A 20562-nucleotide genomic window follows, 5' to 3' on the forward strand; every position below is an offset into this window, starting at 1 on the left:
GCCTTCTCAGTTGGCTGTTACAGTAATCAGAATGTCTCAAGATTGTGAAGGTCTTACCAGACCCACTCCCTTGGTTTACATTTTAAGATAATGGAATTAGAACTAACAATAGAAAGATCTTACCAGACCCACTCCCATAATGTACATTTTCAAATAACAGGATTAGTCAGAAGGTTCTCAAGAAGGAGAAACATGTCCTCAAGCAGGATACATAGTTGTTATCTAATCCTTAATACAGAGTTTAAGTTGTTTTGTTGTGTAATCGTCAGCTCTGGGCTTAAAGAAAAACAATGTTTTATGTGATTAAGATGAAGGAATATAGAAAACAGTTTGTCCTTTTCTCCTTGAGAACTCCAGACCACTATCTCCTCCTCAGGAGCTCCAGACATCTTTCTCCTCGGGGACCCCAGACTTCTTGTCAACCTACCTGGGAATTCACTCTCTCAATACTTGCCTGAGATTGTTAAAATAATTTTAACATTTAGTCATAGATACTTAATATTGATACTGTTGTCACTTCCAAGGTCACTGTTCTCCTTACCATGGCCTAATGTACCCTGTGTCCATCTTGCTTGTGGGGCAACATTTTCCTTTCTTTTTGCTATCAGTGCCAAAAATGTAAAAGCAAAAAAAAAAAAAAAGCAACAGCACATTCATAACTTTAAAGATCCTTTCTTATGACAATCTTAGAAGTTTTATCAATCTAGCATTGAAACTAATGCCTTAGTAATTACTTGTATGCTTTTCCGTTATCATTGGAAGGCCTTTAAGCGTAATTAATAGCTGTCAACCAAGTGACAGGCACACTGTCTCCTGATTGCTCTTCTGTGGTGTAGGAGTAAATACAGCATAGAATGGATATAAGAGGGCATGGAAGAGGGTGATTGGGAAATGTTGATCATTTTAAATATAACTTTTCCCATAGAGCAAGACCATTATCAGTAAACTCATAGGCCCTTTATCAGTTAAACTTGTAGGGCCCCTGCTACAGTACTTTTGGAGAACTCTGTGTTTAACAGAAAGATTATGAATATCTATTTGTTGTAAACATATTCACTAAGGAAAAAGAAAAAGCTTAGGTTCTCACACATTTGTTTAAGAAGGTGGCTTTCTAATTTTGGATCAGATTTGTAATAAAATATTCTACTTGTTCATGTTCTGTAGGTGCATTGTGGTTCCTGTGCTCATTTTTACAGGATGCAGTTTAATGAAGCTATTTTGAATTCTTTCTAGATGAAAACAAAATGAATAGTCTTGAAATTATTCTTAACCCCAATTTTTTTTAGTGCTGCTAAGATCTCACTAAATTGGAATGTGAGTATCTACATTCAGTCTGAGTATAGAAACCTACTTGAAAACAAATAAGGGAAGGGAACTTTGGTTTTTATATCTGAGTATAGAGCCTGGATGATATCAACCAAACTATTCAGAATTTTTGCTAGTAGATGATTGAAGAGCCTGGGACCTGGAATGGAGGAAGACCTTTAGGCAGAGTTTTGGTTTTATCAGTCTAGTAGCCAGAGACTTATGAATTAAAGATTCAATGGAAGTGAGTCCTGGGAAGGAATTATAAATAGGAAAATGATCACCAAGCTTAACTGGAATGAAGACTTTATGAAATATATAACAATAGCTAATCAGGTTTTTGGTAGGGAAATTCATAACAGAAAATGGCCTTTAACGGGGAAGGACATACTGTTGACAGTGTGTGTGAGTCATGTAATAGCGTGATTTCAGATATAACATCTCTAATCTCCTGTGCCTACATCAGATGCTGCCTCCTTCTGTGGCCCAACTTGAATTCATAAACAGAGGGGAGTTTTCTGTCCTCCGAATCCTACCTTGTATCCTGTGTTTATTTTTATTTCTCTTAATAAGGCATTGTAACTTCCCTTCCTCCAGGAGCAGTTGTCTGATCTATTTTTGTATCCCTCTTTCACAGATCTTAACGTTTTACAAGATAGTTCCAAGTTGCCTTATTTAGTCATTAAATAGAAAGTGAGCAAACAGTGATAGGTGACTTGATTCCTAACTCTTTTCTAGGATATTCGGAATTTACGATTTGCTCATAAACCTGAGGGGCGAACAAGAAGATCAATATTTGAAAATCTAATGAAATATGCATTTCCTGTCTCTAATAACCTGGTACGAGATTTCTTCTATCTTTGAAAAATCTGTATTATAATTATTGGTGTAGTGTAAAGAAACTTGTCTAGGCTATCTAGAATCTTGGTGTTTATAGTCTCACTTTGCCTTTTAACCAGATGTGTAGTTTAGGTTTAATTTAATATATGGGACCAGTCTTTTTAAGGTATAAAGTGAGGAAACTGGACTGATTTCTGAGGTTCATTCCTGCAGATTGACATTGTTTAATTATGTGATCTTTATATCTGGGATGTGTCTGTGATGAAAAGCTGTATGTGAAATCTCCTTTTTAATTGAGAGCTGAGAGTTAAGTCTAGCAATATTAGGAGGAAAGCGTGGATCAGTACTTAGAACTGAGTTTCTTCTGCGTGCTATTAGCAGTGTTAGGTTTCCTCATTTATTTTATATAGTCTAATGTCCAAAGTAGCCTTATGGTGGTAACTATTATTTATCCATATTTTAAAGTTGAAACCAGAAGCAGGTAAGCAATTAACTCAGTGGCACAATTAGTAAAGAGTAAAATTTAGAATTGGTTTTGGTTTTCTGATTCAAGTTTAAATGCTTTTCATCATAGTTGTTCCTGCCATTTTGTCCATATTAATGATAAACTAAATTTTCATTTTTGATACACAGATTGCCTGCCCCCAAATAAAAAGTTTTTTCAGGATGTTTTAGAATATGTTGCATAATCTGTAAAGCTGCTTAATTGCTGACATCTGTGGTGTCTAATTAATTAATTATATCAGAAGTTGTCTTTTTTATGTAATGTCTTTAATTATTTAGAAGTAAACCTAAAACAGCTACTGAAGATATCTGAAAGAATTATGGTAATATGTTAGCATTTGATAAATCTTGGTGGCAGGCCTTTGTGCTTTTCTGTGTTTGAAAAATATAAAAACAATATTAAAAAATATAAAAATATATAAAAAAAAATAAAAAACAATAAACTTTCAAAATAGCAAAACAGAAGCTAAAAACAACAATTTAAAAAAAGGATACCAGTACAAAATATACTTTCAGATAAGTCAATGAAAACTTGGGGTATGATAGAGGTACATTTCTGATTCATTACCTTCTTAAAGGTCTTTTTAAGCTATTAACTCTGTCTACTTTTTGTAGTCTCTTTTTGCTTTTGAGTACAAAGAAGTATTCCCTGAAAATGGGTGGAAGCTATATGACTCTCTTTCGGAGTATAGAAGGCAGGTAAGTACTTAAAAAAAAATTTTTTTTTAATATTCTATATTCTTTAATACAACAAAACTTTCATGAATAGAAGTGAACAAACAGCTTTATATAGTTCTATGGTCTTTTGTTGTTGTTTTTTTAAAGTAATAACCCATAAGGGAAAAAAAATTTAAAAATAGGCATAGCTGAATCACTTTGTGGTACATCTGAAACTAATTCAATATTGTAAATCAGCTGTACTCCAATTTAAAAAAGGGTAAATAACAGATATACACATTCAGAGAAGAGAATTATGAGATTAGGAAATGCAGTAGTCAGAATAGAGCATTGGACTCTATACAGGTGCTTTATGGTCTTTGACTTTAAAAGATTAAGAATTAATCTATTAATTTATTGACTTTTTGCTGGAGAGTTAGGCACTTTGTTTCTGGGTCAACTACATTAAAGTCTGTTGGAGAGCACACTACTTGATGTAGTTTATTACCAAAGAAAATGAAGATAATCTCATTTTTCTGTTTCTTGTTTTCATTGAAGTATAATTGACATACAACATTATATTAGTTTCAGGTATATCACGTGATGATTTAATATTTATATGTATTGGGAAATGATTACCACAGTGTCTTGTTAACAGCTCAACTGTGTCACCATACACAGTTACAGAATTTGTTTTCTTGTGATGAGATCTTTCGATTATTCTCTTTGCAACTTTCAAATATGCACTACAGTATTAATTATGGTTAGCATGCCTTACATTATCCCTGTAACTACATTTACTTTTTAATTGGAAGCTTGTACCTTATGACTTCTTTTACCATTTCTGCCCCCTCCTGACCCCCTACTTCCAATAATCAACCATCAGTCGGTTCCCTTTATCTATGAGTTTGGGTTTTTTTGGTTGTTGTTGTTTTTTAATTCCACATGTAAGTGAGATCGTTGTACAATATTTGCTTTTCTCTGTTTTATTTCACTTAATTTACATCCTCAAGTTCCATCCATGTTGTCACAGAGTGACAAGCTCTTTTTCATGGCTGAATAAAATTCCATTCAAGAGCCAACTCATTGAAAAAGACCCTGATGCTGAGAAGACTAAAGACAAAGGAGAAGGAGCAGCAGAGGATGAGATGGTTAGATAGCATCACCGACTCAATGGACATTAATTTGACCTAACTCCAGGAGATAGTGGAGGACAGAGGAGCCTGCTGTGCTATAGTCCATGGAGTCTCAAAGAGCTGGCCATGACTTAGTGACTGAACAGCAGTATAATTCCATTTAGAGTGGGAGTATTTCTCTATCTTACTAAATATATGTATATATGTGTGTGTGTTTATGTGTGCTCAATTGCTCAGATGGGTACTACTCCTTGAAACCTCATGGACTGTAGCCTACCAGGCTCCTTTGTCCATGGGATTTTTCAGATAGGAATATAGGAGTGGGTTGCCATTTCCTCCTCCAAGGGACCTTCCCGACCCAGGGGCAAACCTGTGTCTCCTGCATTGGTAGGTGGATTCTTTACCACTGAGCTGCCTGGGAAACCCCCGTATATTATTATGTATATGTATTACATTTTTTCATTCATTCATTCATCAGTGGGCACTTAACATTGTGTCCATATCTTGGCTATTGTAAATAATGCCACAGTGACAGGGGAAGCGTATATCTTTTTGAGTTAATGTTTTCAAAATGGAATTGCTGGATCATATAGTAGTTCTGTTTTCAGTTTTTTGAAGAACCGCCACACTGTTTCCCATAGTGGCCGCACCGTTTGCATTCCCAGCAGCAGTGCACAAGGGTTCTTTTTTCTGTACATCCTTGCCAACACTTGTGATTTGTTTTTTGTTTTTTTAATTCTTTTATGATTATGATTCTAACAGGTTTGAGGCGATATCTCATTGTAGTTTTGATTTGCATTTCCCTTACATTAGTGATGTTGAGCGTTGTTTCATGTGTCTGCTGGCCATTTGTATGTCTTTGGAAAAATTTTTATTCAGATCCTTTTCTCATTTTTAATTGGATTTTTTGTCATTTTTAAGTTCTTTATATATTTTGGATATTAACAGCCTTATCAGATACATGGTGCTCTATGGAACTGGAGAAAATATTTGCAAACCATGTATCTGATAAGGGTATTAATATCCAAAATATATAAAGAACTTGAACTTTAACATAAATGTTGAGACTAAAGATAGAGCATCAGAGTATTCCTTTGTCTTTCTTGTAAATTAAAAGTTGAATTCAGTAATTCACTATATAAAATTCAAAAGATATAAAAGGATATACTTAAAGGAAGGTTTTCCTTCAGGGCCAGCATTTTCCCCAGCTGTCCCAGCTCTTCTCCCTTTAGGAAATAATGTTACTTACCACGTGTATATCCTTTCAGAGATTTTATGCTGCATAGCCCATGGACGGAAGAGCCTGGTGGGCTGCAGTCCATGGGGTCGCGAAGAGTTGGACACGACTGAGTGACTTCACTTTCACTTTTCCCTTTCATGCATTGGAGAAGGAAATGGCAACCCACTCCAGTGTTCTTGCCTGGAGAATCCCAGGGACGGGGGAGCCTGGGGGGCTGCCGTCTGTGGGGTCGCACAGAGTCAGACATGACTGAAGTGACTTAGCAGCAGCAGCCTGTATATGTGTGTACATTATTTTTTTTTTTTAAAGCCGATAATAGCATTCTCTGCACACTGTATGTTTCTTTTTCACTTAATACATTTTGGAGATTATACCGTCTGAGAATCATGGGCCACTCTATTCTTTTTTCTTTGAAAGTGCGACATCGTTCGCATGCCGTAAGATTTTCTGCTTTACGTGCCCACCCACTGCTGTTGGACAGAAGCTGTGCGGCTGTCACCACAGTCTGCCGCCAGAGCATTCAGGAGACCCCACTTCTGAATGTAGCTCGAGCTCTTGCTTAGTTCTCACACTTAGATGTGTGCCTCAGTGCCTTTATTTTCCACTTAGAAGAACTACCTTTAAGGATTTTTTGAGGAGTTAGTGTGATATGCAGGAAGGTGCATTGTAAACCATAGAAATCTATCTAAATGATTATTATTGTATTTATTACATTGTAAAGCTCTAGAAACAAATCATGATTGGTTGGCTTTTTTGTGTGCTCTTGCTGAAACACAAAAGGAAAGTCACATTAAATGCATGACTTATCCATTATCGTGCCTAAAGAAATTAGATTATGTATTTTTTTAAATGGACAAAACTATGAATAACCATTTAAGTTTTCTGTATGGGAGAATATTCTTTAATTGTATCTTGGCACATGTAGTGATTTACAGAGGACTCTGAAATTTGTGGGTAAGGTAAAGAGAAATCATCAGGTTGCTAAAATGGTAAAAATTGGTAAATAAAAATGAGTATCGTCTTCTGCACAAATAATCATAATGGCAGATATCTTGGTTAACAAATTTGTAGAGCACTCAAGTACAGCCAAGGAGAATAGAATTTTATTCTCAGAGCTGAGATGTAACTAACAAGGAAAGCTATAATCCAGTTAATTTGATTATAAATTGACTCTGACAAATGGGTACATTAACTGAAGGGCAGTGATTTTGTGAAGAGTAGAAAGATGTACGTCAGAGATTAACAGTTGTCAGTATGTCTTTAACAGTGTCTACAAAGAAAGTATGTGCTGACTAGCCAACTCCAGTTTGCTGCTTGGAAGGCAGTTCCTTTAATGGAGATGGTTATGTCAATTTCTCCAAGAATGAGGAGAACAAGAGCCATTAAGGTAATGGCTTACCTCAAAGATTCTACTCCCACCTGGCCATTTTTCTAAAGTGTGCTGTGTGCTCAGTCACTTGAATTGTGTCTGAATGGTTCTTTTGTGACCCTATGGACCGTAGCCCACCAGGCTCCTCTGTCCACGGGATGCTCAAGGCAGGAATACTGGAGTGTGTTGCCATGCCCTCCTCCAGGGTCTCTTCCCGACCCAGGGATCGAACCTTCATCTCCTGTATCTCTTGAATTGCTGAGCCACCAGGGAAGCCCATTTTTGTTTTTTCTGAAGAAGATGACACCAATCTCAGTGGTAACAGCAGTTCTCCCTGGCAGTGATTTTTGAAGGATATGGGAAGGCGGTGAGAGAGAGAGAGATAGGAGTTAAATACCTGGGTTCAGGGTGGTACACTAGGATCTCAGGAGATCTGACCCTTTCAGCTTTGACTCCATATTTTCTAAGAAAACTTCAAAAGCCAATTTTTCTTCTTGTAGAAGCTTCCTTATGGTTCACTGATTTCTTCATTCATTAATCAGATTCATGTATCACCTAGTGTGTATTAGTGGCTAAAACAGAAAGACACAATCCTGACTCCCAAAGGATACATGTTTAATGGCAGATTCAAAGAAATAAACTAATAATCAAAATATATGGTCATGAATCCTGTGATTAATAGAGCGAGTACTCCGGTGAGAGAACGTGATGCCATCTGGAAACGGAAGGTGTTTGGTTTAGGGTAGACTACAGCAAGCACCAGAGAATGCTGCAGAGTGGCCAGAGATCAGTGGGGAAAAGGAGGGGTGTGAGGATCTTTGCCAAGTCCTGTATAGAGTTCTAAATGTATCTGAAAAGAAATAGGTAGCCGTTGATAGTTTTAGGCAGAAGAATGACATGATAACTTTTGCATCTTAAAAGACTTTTGAGGCAGTGTGGAGAATGGATTGCAGAGGTACAGAAGAAAAGTGAGGCTTGAGAGGAGTGAGCAAACTTTTCTGGTGCTTTTGGAAGGAAAAAAATCCTAAAAATTGATTGTTGATTGGATGAGTTAAAGATGGCACTCAAGTTTCTTGGTTCTAGACCATTCAGGTATGACCTAAATCAAATCCCTTGTGATTATACAGTGGAAATGAGAAATAGATTTAAGGGACTAGATCTGATAGATAGAGTGCCTGATGAACTATGGACGGAGATTCGTGACATTGTACAGGAGACAGGGATCAGGACCATCCCCAAGAAAAAGAAATGCAAAAAAGCAAAATGACTGTCTGAGGAGGCCTTACAAACACCTGTGAAAGGAAGAGAAGTGAAAAGCAAAGGAGAAAAGGAAAGATATAAGCATCTGAATGCAGAGTTCCAAAGGATAGCAAGGCAAGATAAGAAAGCCTTCCTCAGCGATCAATGCAAAGAAATAGAGGAAAACAATAGAATGGGAAAGACTGGAGATCTTTTCAAGAAAATTCGAGATACCAAGGGAACATTTCATGCAATTATAGGCACAGTAAAAGACAGAAATGGTATGAACCTAACAGAAGCAGAAGATAATAAGAAGAGGTGGCAAGAATACACAGAAGAACTGTACAAAAAAGATCTTCATGACCCAGATAATCATGATGGTGTGATCCCTCAGCTAGAGCCAGACATCCTGGAATGTGAAGTCAAGTGGGCCTTAGAAAGCGTCACTGAGAACAAAGCAATTGGATGTGATGGAATTCCAGTTGAGCTATTTCAAATCCTAAAAGATGATGCTGTGAAAGTGCTGGACTCCATGTGTCAGCAAATTTGGAAAACTCAGCAGTGGCCACAGGACTGGAAAAGGTCAGTTTTCATTCCAGTCCCAAAGAAAGGCAATGCTGAAGAGTGCTCAAACTACCGCACAATTGCACTCATCTCACACACTAGTAAAGTAATGCTCAAAATTCTCCAAGCCAGGCTTCAACAATACGTGAACTGTGAACTTCCAGATGTTCACGCTGGTTTTAGAAAAGGGAGAGGAACCAGAGATCAAATTGTCAACATCCGTTGGATCATTGAAAAACCATGAGAGTTCCGGAAAAACATCTATATCTGCTTTATTGACTATGCCAAAGCCTTTGACTGTGTGGATCACAATAAACTGTGGAAAATTCTTCAACAGATGGGAATACCAGACCACCTGACCTAGCTCTTGAGAAATCTGTATGCAGGTCAGGAAGCAACAGAACTGGACGTGGAACAACAGACTGGTTCCAAATAGGAAAAGGAGTATATCAAGGCTGTATATTGTCACCATGCTTATTTAACTTATATGCAGAGTACATCATGAGAAAAACTGGGCTGGATGAAGCACAAGTTGGAATCAAGATTGCCGGGAGAAATATCAATAACCTCAGATATGCAGATGACACCACCCTTATGGCAGAAAGTGAAGAAGAACTAAAGAGCCTCTTGATGAAAGAGAGTGAAAAAGTTGGCTTAAAACTCAACATTTAGAAAATGAAGATCATGGCATCTGGTCCCATCACTTCATGGCAAATAGATGGGGAAACAATGACAGACGATTTTTCTGGGCTCCAAAATCACTGCAGATGGTGACTGCAGCCATGAAATTAAAAGACACTCCTTGGAAGAAAGGCTGGGACCAACCTAGACAGCATATTAAAAAGAAGAGACATTACTTTGCCAACAAAGGTCCGTCTAGTCAAGGCTATGGTTTTTCCAGTATTCGTGTATGGATGTGAGAATTGGATTATAAAGAAAGCTGAGTGCCGAAGAATTGATGCTTTTGAACTGTGGTATTGGAGAAGACTCTTGAGAGTCCCTTGGACTGCAAGGAGATCCAACCAGTCCATTCTAAAGGAAATCAGTCCTGAATATTCATTGGAAGGACTGATGCTGAAGCTCCAATACTTTGGCCATTTCATGCAAAGAACTGATTAATTGGAAAAGACCCTGACTCTGGGAAAGATTGAAGGTGGGAGGAGAAGGGGAAGACAGGATGAGATGGTTGGATGGCATCACTGACTCAATGGACATGAATCTGAGTAAACTCCGGGAGTTGGTGATGGACAGGGAGGCCTGGCGTGCTGCAGTCCATGGGGTCGCAAAGAGTCGGACATGACTAAGCAACTGAACTGGACTGAAGTTTCTTAATTGAGTACTTCCTCTATAAACTCACCAGTTCATTGGACATTATTTTTTTATTATTGCATGTAAATACATTTTAAAGATCTCTAATTAAACCTTTCTTTTATTTCTGAAAATGAGTTCGGATTTTACCTGAGTATAAAGTTGAGGAAGGCAAGAGGGAAGGAGATATGTAGATCATAGGTAGCAAGTTGGGGCCAGGCTAAATAAATGGGGTAAATAGTGTGTAAGGCATTGATGATAAAATGACTAGTGGAAGTGGAAACTCTGTTGATAGTATTTACCACATGATTACAGGGAAGGGATTTTGCCTTCTTTTTGATTAAAATTTAGTAAATTTATTTTTACTTTTGGCTGCGCTGCGTCTTTGTCACTGGATTCGGGCTGCTTTCTCTGCAGCTTGCAGGCTTCTCCTCGCTGTGGCTTCTCCTCCTGCGGCGCAGGGGCCCCAGGTATGGGCCTCAGAGCTGCGGCACGTGGCTCCTAGAACACGCAGGTTCCAGCACAGGCTCAGGGATTGTGGTGCATGGCTTAGTTGCCCCGTGCCGTTTGTGATCTTCCTAGACCAGGGATAGAACCCCTGTCTCCTGCGTTGGCAGGTATATCCCCATCCACTGTACCACCAGGGAATTCTTTCTTTATTTTAATATCTTCTTGGGTGTTTGGCAACAGCTTGAGAAATACCCCTTTGGAGGAGAAGTACTCCTGTACTTTCATTTCAGGTTTTTATAACAATTTTGTGAATCAGGATAGTGAAATTTTTCTTGAGGCACGATGTATTTTATTATAAAAAGGATGGGTTTAGAATTTACATGGAATTTTTTACTACCTTTAGTCAAGTTATAAGCTGTGCCACAATTTCTTCATCTCTACAGTGAGGTTAATGAAACCTGAATACAGTAAAGTGTGTGTGTGTGTGTGTGTGTGTGCACGCGCATGCATGTGTAGGCATAACGCTTGCAGACAGTAAATGCTCAATAAATGTATATATATATTTTTACTGTAATTTGGTTTCTTTTGATTCTTTTTCTGTTTATTCTTTTTCTGTTTATTGTCAGAGGTAATAAAATTAAAAATAAATGTATTTTCTTAATTCTAAGCACTTACTGTAATGGCTTTATTTTCTGTACTAATGGAGGATGGAAATTTTAAAGTGTCTTATTAAGTAATTGTATATGTGAAGTGGTATACTAGTTATAAATATAACAAACCTTTAAGGACCAAAGTTTAACAGTTGATGTGTATTAAAAAATAATGTTTTGTTTCTCTTGCTTCTTTTTTTTGGGGGGGTGGCTTTGCGTTCTGTTACTTTCTTGTTTTTCTCATATGTTTTACATTAGCGACATTAATACTGTAAGATTCACTTTATGTATATAAGTGATAAATATGTGCATAGCATTCTAGTGGATGCTTAGTGCCTGCCCTCAGACATTTCTTTGTATAGATGAACAGCAGCACAGTCAGTCATCCAGTCAAACTATATGAGACTGTTCTTTTTAAAGACAAGAACATTTTTATTTTTAGTCTTACTGTTTCCTTTGTTTGATATGTTTAGAACAGACCCAGCACTCAGTCAGTATTTAATGACATAATAAATCTGTTAACATAAAACTGAGTGCCAAAATGAATACAGATTTTCTTTGTTATAAGGTCTCATCCTAAAAGTCTGATCACCATAGACAAACAATAACTATTCCAACAACTTAAGAGATAGTGGAGTTTAAGAGAAGTTGAGTAGGAGCCTTCTGTTGTAATGTTTTCCGATATTTCTCTTAGGCAGTGATTTGTCTTATGTTTATTTAACACGTAGGGAATTCCGAATGAAAGCTGGAGAATAACAAAGATAAATGAACGATATGAACTCTGTGATACCTACCCTGCCCTCTTGGTTGTTCCGGCAAATATCCCTGATGAAGAGTTGAAGAGAGTGGCTTCCTTCAGATCGCGGGGCCGTATCCCAGTAAGTGTGAAGCTGTGCTGAAGCTTCCCCATTGCTTTTGTGCTCCACATAGTGCAGAGTGGGGGAGTGGGTGCGGGATAAAAATAGCTACAGCAGCGGGTCCTCTGTGGGGCTATTAGGGAATGAGTTATTGAGTAAAATTAAAACCAGAGGAAAGACTTAGACTAAAGAGGTTTCTGGAGAGTTTGAAATGGATATAAGAGAGCTGCTCAGAATTGCATGGCTCTTAACTTGAAGTCAAAGTTGGCTCTGGTATTATTCACTATTTCTTTATCTTATACAGTTGGTCATAGTGATAAATGCTCTCTTCCTTTAAATCCTGGAATGAAGAAAACCATACAAATTTGTGATGAATTTCTGTATTCTGGAAAGATAAGTTCTAATAATTTTAGGTACAAAAATGTGTAGACTCTGAACACTATAGTTGGGCATTTTTGCTGAACTTTAAAAATGGAGTTTACTTACGCTCCCTTTTAATGTATTTTTTCCCTAGAGACAACACTTTTAATTAATGACTCTTCTAAATCAATATCTGATTAACTAATAAGACCAAGTTTTCCACATGCCAGAGTTGACTTGAAAGAAAAATGATGATTTTTTTATAGCAGCTTCATATTTCCTTTCATGGCTCGGCTTTGAATCCAGTTAGAAAGCAGAGTTTTATTGAGTAATGTTTTGGGAAGAACTATAAATAGAGAAGCATGTCAAAGGGTGTGTTGCCACTTTTCCCCCCATTAAGGTTTTGTCATGGATTCATCCTGAAAGTCAAGCCACAATCACTCGGTGTAGCCAGCCCATGGTAGGGGTGAGTGGGAAGCGAAGCAAAGAAGATGAAAAATACCTTCAAGCCATTATGGACTCCAATGCCCAATCTCATAAAATCTTTATATTCGACGCCCGGCCAAGTGTTAATGCAGTTGCCAATAAGGTGAGATCCTCTTATAGTAATTAAGATTATAGTTAGTTTCATGAGTTTGTCAGGAGGTAGTTCAGTGGTAAAGAATCCACCTGCAATGCAGGAGACCCTGGTTTGATCCCTGGATCGGGAAAATCCCCTGGAGTAGGAAGTGGCAACCTGCTCCAATATTCTTGCCTGGAAAATTCTGTGGACAAAGGACCCTGGAGGGTTACAATCCATGAGGTCACAGCGAGTTGGATGTGACTGAGCACGCGTACACGTACACAGTGCAGTAGGATGAGTTTAGGCTTTTCATTCGCTAAAGATACAGATTCTAATCCTGGCTCTTTACTTGATAGTATAACAAAAAATTTTATTTTTAATTTTATATTGAAGTATGGTTGATTAACAATGTTGTGTTTTAGGTGTACAGCAAAGTGACTCAGTTATACATGTGTCTTTTCTTTTTCAAATTCTTATTCCTATATAGGTTATTACAGAATATTGATCAGAATTCCCTGTGCTTATTGATCCTTATTGGTTTTCTGTTTTCAAAACAGCAGTGTGTATATGTCAATCCAATTTAATTTTAATCTTTTTAGTAACTTTAATTGGCTTATTTGTAAAATGAGAATCATAAAAACTAACAGAGTTATTTTAGGGGCAAAACTCACCTGATAAACTGTTGTTTTAGGAGCAAAAACTCTCCCTTCTCCAAACTGGGCACCAAACTGAGTTTGTGAGACTGTAGTCTGCACAGCACCCTTGTAGGAATCATGCAGAGTTCTCAGTGACCAGTGCTGCCCTCTTCTGGCAGGTCTCTGCCTGTACAAGCTAGTCACACTGAAGACTGGCAGTTAGTTGAAGCAGTGGTCGTGATTTCTGCTATAGAATAAATATTAGCATTGTGGAAACAAAAATTCTGGTCCACTTGGAAAAATCTACTACTGGAGAAGAAAAGAGAAGAGAGATAGTTTAGCTTTAAAAAATTGCCTCTCAGATAAGACAAAGAAAAAAAACCCACACGGCCTCCCTCCAAAATTAAAACACCCCAAATTCTATAAATAAAGAAGAGACACACACCATTAAACCTTGACTATACTTCCAGACATATGTGCATATGTGTGTACTCATATATTTAAGACAGAATGGGATAATTGCAACTTCCTTTTTTAATTGATGCTGTTTCTTTCTATGCCAGTAAATATACATCTGTAACATTATTTTAATTGTATGATAACTAATAACACCAATTGTTTTTGGATATTTAGGTTATTATTTTTTTCTTTTTTGGTTCTTTTTTGCTATTATAAACAATGCTGGAGTGATCATCCTGTAATTAAATTATGGAGCATGTATTAATTATTTCAGTCCTGTTTAGTGTTTTGAGGACACTTTGAATTCCAGGCATTCTCTGTTAAACTGTAAATATTTCCCCTTAAAGGCGAAACAGGACAGTGGACATATGAAACTGGTTCCCCAGGGACTGGTGTGTATTTTCCCAGTAATTACTTATACCATGAGTTAGTAGGAATGAGACTCATTATCTAGGATGAGGGACTTCCCTGGTGGTCCAGTGGGTAAGACTCCATGCTTCTAATGCAGGAAATGCTGTCCTATTCCCAGTCAGGGAACAAGATCCCACATGCCGCAACTAAGACCTTGTATGGCCGAATAAATAAATAAAATATAGTTTTTTAAAAAGATGTTATCTAGGATGAGAGGCATATAAGGCAGAAAAGGGAGTAGGCAAAATGTTATACTCCTTGTAAAATGATTCCCACATGTATTTCACTATGGAAATCTCTTTCTTAATAAAGACTGGTATATTTTATATATATATAAATACTTAATAAATACTGGTATATTAGGACATTTTTCTTATCATAAAATGTGTAATAGACAACAAAAATCTAGGAAGGGATAGGCAAAGTAAAGGAATAAAAAGCACCTGTAATTACTGATCTTTGATATATTTTCTCCCACTGTTTTTTCTATGTATTAAATATTGATTATTTTGTTTCATTGTTTTTCATTTTTATAAAAAATATTTCTTTCCAACAGCTCTTCTTGAGAAATACTTTAATAGTACTCATCATATAGCTATGTCATTGTTTACTTAATCATTCTTCTGATATTAGATGTTTAATATTTAGTATTTTAAATATAAGTAAAACAAGTACCTTTTGTTGACATTTTTGTTCCCTAGCTATATCATTACTATATCCTAATTTAAAATACTCATATTTTTAAACGTTTTGCACATATTGCCATTATTCTTCAGGAAAGTTAGTTTACCAGCTAGATAGATATCTTTTTTCTTGCTGTTTTATTGAGATATAATTGACATAGAAAAGTATGTAAGTTTGAGGTATACAGCATATTGATTTGAAAAATATATATATTGTGAAATGATCACCACAGTAAGCTTAGTTAACATCTATCACTTCACATAGTTATGGTGTCTTTTCCCTTGTGATGAGAATTTTTTAAATTTACTCTCTTAGCAACTTTCAAATACATGATAGAGTCTTGTTGACCATAGTCATCACATTGTACATTATATCCCCACAACTTATTTATCTTTTAACTGGAAGTTTGTACCTTTTGACCACCTTCACCCAATACTCACCTGCTCCATCTCCCTTTTAAAATTTGCAACAGGATACATATTTGTTGCAACAAATATTTTTTGTCTTCATGGTAAGAATATTTTTTATAGCAGTGTGAATATGTGTGAATAGTGTGAATATGTGTGATACAACAGTGTGTGAAAGTGTATGAAATGTGTGAAACAGTGTGAATATGTGTGAAATAGCAGTGAATATGTGCGGAACAGTGTGACTGTGACAGCTTCCTTTGCAGTCGTGAGCCATATCAAGAATGAAAGCTTTACTAGCCACCAAGCCTTCCATGTGTGCCTTACCCCGATCAGACTTGCCTTCTGCCCTGCGAAAGGTGACCACTATCCTAACTTTTACAGTACTCATCTTCGTACAGTACTTAATCTGGTGTTACTGAAGTATACACATCACTAGTCTCTGTAGTTTAGCCTTGCCTTGTGAAGATTGTGTTTGTATGTCTTTTAAGTCTCTCTTCATCTACAGTCTTCCCCTTGTGCTTCCCTCCCTGATTCCCCGCTTCTCTCCAGTATATTTTACTGCAGAGTTTCCCATAGTCCAGACTTTGCCGATTGTGCTATGGTATAGTTCTTCTGTCCTCTGAATTTCCTTCACGTGAATTCAGAGGTTTATTCAGATTTAGGTTCAATTCCTTTGGCAAAGCTGTAGGGGATACATCAGGAGGCACACAATTTGTGGCTGATTCTTCTTTTTGGATATTAGCAACTGATCAAGTTCAATGCTGAGATCTGTTACTTCAGTGGGGTTGCAAAATGGTGATACTCTTAAGTTCATAATTCTTTTCAGCTATTAGTTGAACTCTTTCTAAAAAGAAGCACTTTCTCTTATCTAAATTGTGGTTAATCAGCAGTTCTGTTCATATAAGAAAGCCAGGGTAAATACTTGATTCTTTTTCCTTATTTACCAGTTTTCCAATAATAAATTTACTGCCTACCATCCCATGAGAATGACTAATATTTTAAGTGTCATTATGAATGCACTGGGGCTTCCCAGGTGGTACAGTGGTGGAAAATTTGCCTGCTAGTGCAGGAGGCACAAGAGACACAGGTTCAATCTCTGGGTTAGGAAGATCTCCTAGAGTCAGAAATGGCAACCCACCCCAGTATTCTTGCCTGGAAAATTCCATGGACAGAGTAGTTTGGTGGGCTATAGTCCATGGGGTCACAAAGAATTGGACACAACTAAGCACATACTGATAATCAGTCCCTTAAATCTATTTCTCACTTCCACTCGTCTAGTCAAGGCTATGGTTTTTCCAGTAGTTATGTATGAATGTGAGAGTTGGACTGTGAAGAAAGCTGAGCGCCGAAGAATTGATGCGTTTGAACTGTGGTGTTGGAGAAGACTCTTGAGAATCCCTTGGACTGCAAGGAGATCCAACCAGTCCATTCTAAAGGAGATCAATCCTGGGTGTTCTTTGGAAGGAATGATGCTAAAGCTGAAACTCCAGTACTTTGGCCATCTCATGCGGCATTGACTCATTGGAAAAGACCCTGATGCTGGGAGGGATTGGGGGCAGGAGGAGAAGGGGACAACAGAGGATGAGATGGCTGGATGGCATCACCGACTCGATAGATGTGAGTTTGAGTGAACTCCGGGAGATGGTGATGGACAGGGAGGCCTGGCGTGCTATGATTCATGGGGTCGCAAAGAGTCATACACGGCTGAGCAACTGAACTGAACTGAAGCACATGTTGTATTTGTATGTAGTCAGCAATTTCTAATTCATTGCAGATAGTATTAAAATTTTTTTTCCACCTTTGATCAAAAGGAGACTTCAAATTACCTCCCGAGTTTGTTTGGCATGACCATAGTAAATAATCTTTAGGCTTCCCTAGTGGCTCATTGATAAAGAATCTGCCTGCAATGCAGGAGACGTGGATTTGATCCCCAGGTCGGGAAGATGCCCTGGAGGAGGGCATGGCAACCCACTCCAGTATTCTTGCCTAGAGAATCCCTTGAACAGAGGAGCCTAACGGGCTACAGTGCACGGGTTCATAACAAGTTGGACACGACTGAAGTGACTGAGCCACACACATGGCAATCTTTGCTATCTGGTTTGATAAGATACAGCAGAGTCATCAGGAAATCTTGTATGTTTCCTACCCCAGGCTTGGAATAGCCATCTCCCTAAGAAGTTCTGGTTTCTGTTAGTAGGAGATGGTATTTGAAACCATAATTTGGTGCTAAGGATACTTATTTGCTACTGGACTGGTCCAATTTCTGAGTCTTTTCTGAATAGACTAGGAAATGGATAGAGCCAGGAAACGTTAATATATTTTTAAAGATAAAGTACTTCATGAGTTCATACTGGTGCTTTCAGTTTGAATTCAGTGTTAAGAGTTGTTACATGTGTGCATACATATGTATGTTTGGCTCTTTACGACCCTATGGACTGTGGCCTGCCAGGCAGCTCTTTGTTCATGGGAGTCTCTAGGTGAGAATTCTGGAGTGGATTGCCATGCCCTGCTTCAGCGGATCTTCCCGACACCCCATCTCTTATGTCACCTACATTGGCAGGCAGGTTCGAACATCTTCAAAATTACATGTGTGACTCCTCCTTCCCCACCAGGAATGCTGATTCTCAAAGTCAGAGGGAATGATAAGATTTGTTATGTTACATAATTACTCACTTGCTTTATCCTACCATGGTGCTAGAGTAACAGTGTTACTAGTATCCCCAGAACATTTAGGGAAACATTTTTTTGGACTTGCTCCCATTGTAAAATACATGTGTTATATTTACATTGTCAGAGTAGGTAGTCTTTACACTCCCTTCTGTACACTTCTCCCTTTTACCTCTGACGTCTACAAGTAGCTGTATTTTGTGCACACAACCAGTTCTTATGTGGAAGTCTTTAGTCTTTTTCTTTTGTCTGAAGTTGTTCTCTTGTAAATATTTCAGCAGAGCTGATAGAAACAATATTCTGAGTATTCACCTGCTGATGCAGCTTATGAGGGACTTCCCAAGTGGAGCAGCAGGAAGAATCTGCCTGTCAGTACAGGAGGTGCAAGAGACGTGGGTTCGATGCCTGGGTTGGGAATATAACCTGGAGCAGGAAATGGCAACCCACTCCAGTGTTCTTGCCTGGAAATTCCATGGAAAGAGAAGTCTGGTGGGCTACAGTCCATGGGGTCCCAAAGCGTTGGCCACGACTGAGCATGGACACAGGCTGGGGGGGAGCAGCTTATGTTCCTTATATTTATGTTGGTTTTCCTGGGCATAAAATTCTTGGTTTGCATTTGATTTTCTTGAATGTCTTAAATATATTGCCTTTTTTTTTTTTGTCATGAAGTTTCAAAGTCTGATCATAAACTAAATTTCTTTTCTTTCTGAGTCACTCTTTTTACTTCAACGTACAAAGAATTTTCTCTTTTGTTTTTCTTTGAAGTCCAGTTATTTTGCCAGAATATGTCTTCATGCTGTGTATTTTGGGTTTATATTATCAGGTATGCTTGTGTGCTGTTTTCATTGGGAATTTCAATTTAAAAGCATCAGGACTGTTTTCTTTAATCATAGTTCTTAGTATTTATTTCATTTCTTTGTTTTGGCTTTTTTCTTCAGGACTGCTATTACTCCTGGGCTGTCTCTTCTTTGCCTCTCTTCATCATTTGTCGCTTTCTCTTGAATCTTTTTTATGTCTTTCTAATTCCATTTTTTTTTTATATTTCACTTTTCACGTTTCTTTTAATTTAATATCCACTGTATTCGTTTGCTCTTGAGTTTCTTCTAATTTGGTCTTTATTTCTAATTTTTTCCCTTTTATTTCTATTTGTTTCCAAGTTCTTTCACTTAATCGGTGAGTTTCTCTAATAACTCGTCTGTTAGAATGGACAGAACCCTTCTCGGTTTCAGCTGCACTTCTTAGATTGACCTGTTCTTTCCTGTAGTTCTGGAGGAAGAGAGCTAAAACCAGGAAGCAGAACAATAAAAACTGTAAGACTCTCTTGTGATTCCCTTGTTCTCTAGTCCATCTTACATGCATTGCTTCCTTCTGCATTTCCTTATGCATTCACTGATAGCATCGAGATCTTGTGACTGTTGGCGGCTTTGGGGTTTGCTGGAAGGCTCTGTCCTCTAGTTCTGTCTTCAGTGATTTTTTTGTGTGTCTTCGGTTTTACTATCTAGTTGCTCTGTTTTTAAATAATACCAGTTGTATTGAAATATAATTCACATGAAATGGATTCTTAAAGTATGTATTTCAGTGTTTTTAGTATATTTTCAAAGTTACATGACAACATTTGACGTACTCATCAAGTTGTACGAGTCTTGATTCCAGAGCATTTTCGTCCTGTGTTTTCGTGACAGGCTCTGTGTAGTTGCAGTATGGCCATGTTTCTAGGATTTGCTGCAACACATTTGAGTGTCCCTCTGCCCCTGATGTGAGCTGTCTCTGCTCTCCAGAATAATCCTTGTTAACAGGGACCTAATGAAACGCTGTTAATTTTGTACTTGTGCCCATCTTGACTCTAAACCATTTCCCACGCTGTCAGTGTCAGAAAGCAAACTTGAATGTCTACTCTTCACTAATTTGTTGTTAGTTAAGAGGTAAGTTTTATTGTTTTCAAAAATGTGATCTCTTAATTTTATATAACTACAGTGACTGTTCCAGTATCTTCCTAATTTTTTTCCATTAGTGCTCAAAGAGGTGTGATTTTATACCTGAGATAAGAGGCATATTTTATCCAAAAGGCAAAAGAATATTTTATTCATAAAACAGAGAAAGATTCAACCCAGAAAAATTTGGTTCTTCTTTCCAGCTGTAGCTTACTGTGAACACCAACTATTTCTCATTCTATTCTGTAGATATAGATTTATCTCTTTGAAAATAGTGATAATGTTATTCTATAGTACTCTGTGCTTTTATATTTGTTTTGTCTT

The 20562-nt window shown here is 37.6% G+C and overlaps 1 protein-coding gene across 13 annotated transcripts in view; it reads left to right on the plus strand.

The window, feature by feature from the left end:
• The window catches only part of MTMR2 (myotubularin related protein 2), a 118072-nt gene that overhangs the window by 73781 nt on the left and 23729 nt on the right, over positions 1–20562 (plus strand). For all 13 annotated transcript variants that reach the window (XR_008702770.1, XM_055547722.1, XM_055547723.1 and 10 more), the window contains 4 exons: positions 2044–2145; positions 3265–3348; positions 11991–12140; positions 12880–13068. Coding sequence is in view for 12 of the 13 variants with exons in the window: in XM_055547722.1 (XP_055403697.1) it covers positions 2044–2145; positions 3265–3348; positions 11991–12140; positions 12880–13068 (525 nt within the window). In the remaining variant the exon portion in view is untranslated. The remainder of the gene's footprint in view (positions 1–2043; positions 2146–3264; positions 3349–11990; positions 12141–12879; positions 13069–20562) is intronic.

Source organism: Bubalus kerabau, chromosome 15, assembly GCF_029407905.1.
Source record: "Bubalus kerabau isolate K-KA32 ecotype Philippines breed swamp buffalo chromosome 15, PCC_UOA_SB_1v2, whole genome shotgun sequence".
Classification (NCBI taxonomy): Eukaryota; Metazoa; Chordata; class Mammalia; order Artiodactyla; family Bovidae; genus Bubalus; species Bubalus kerabau.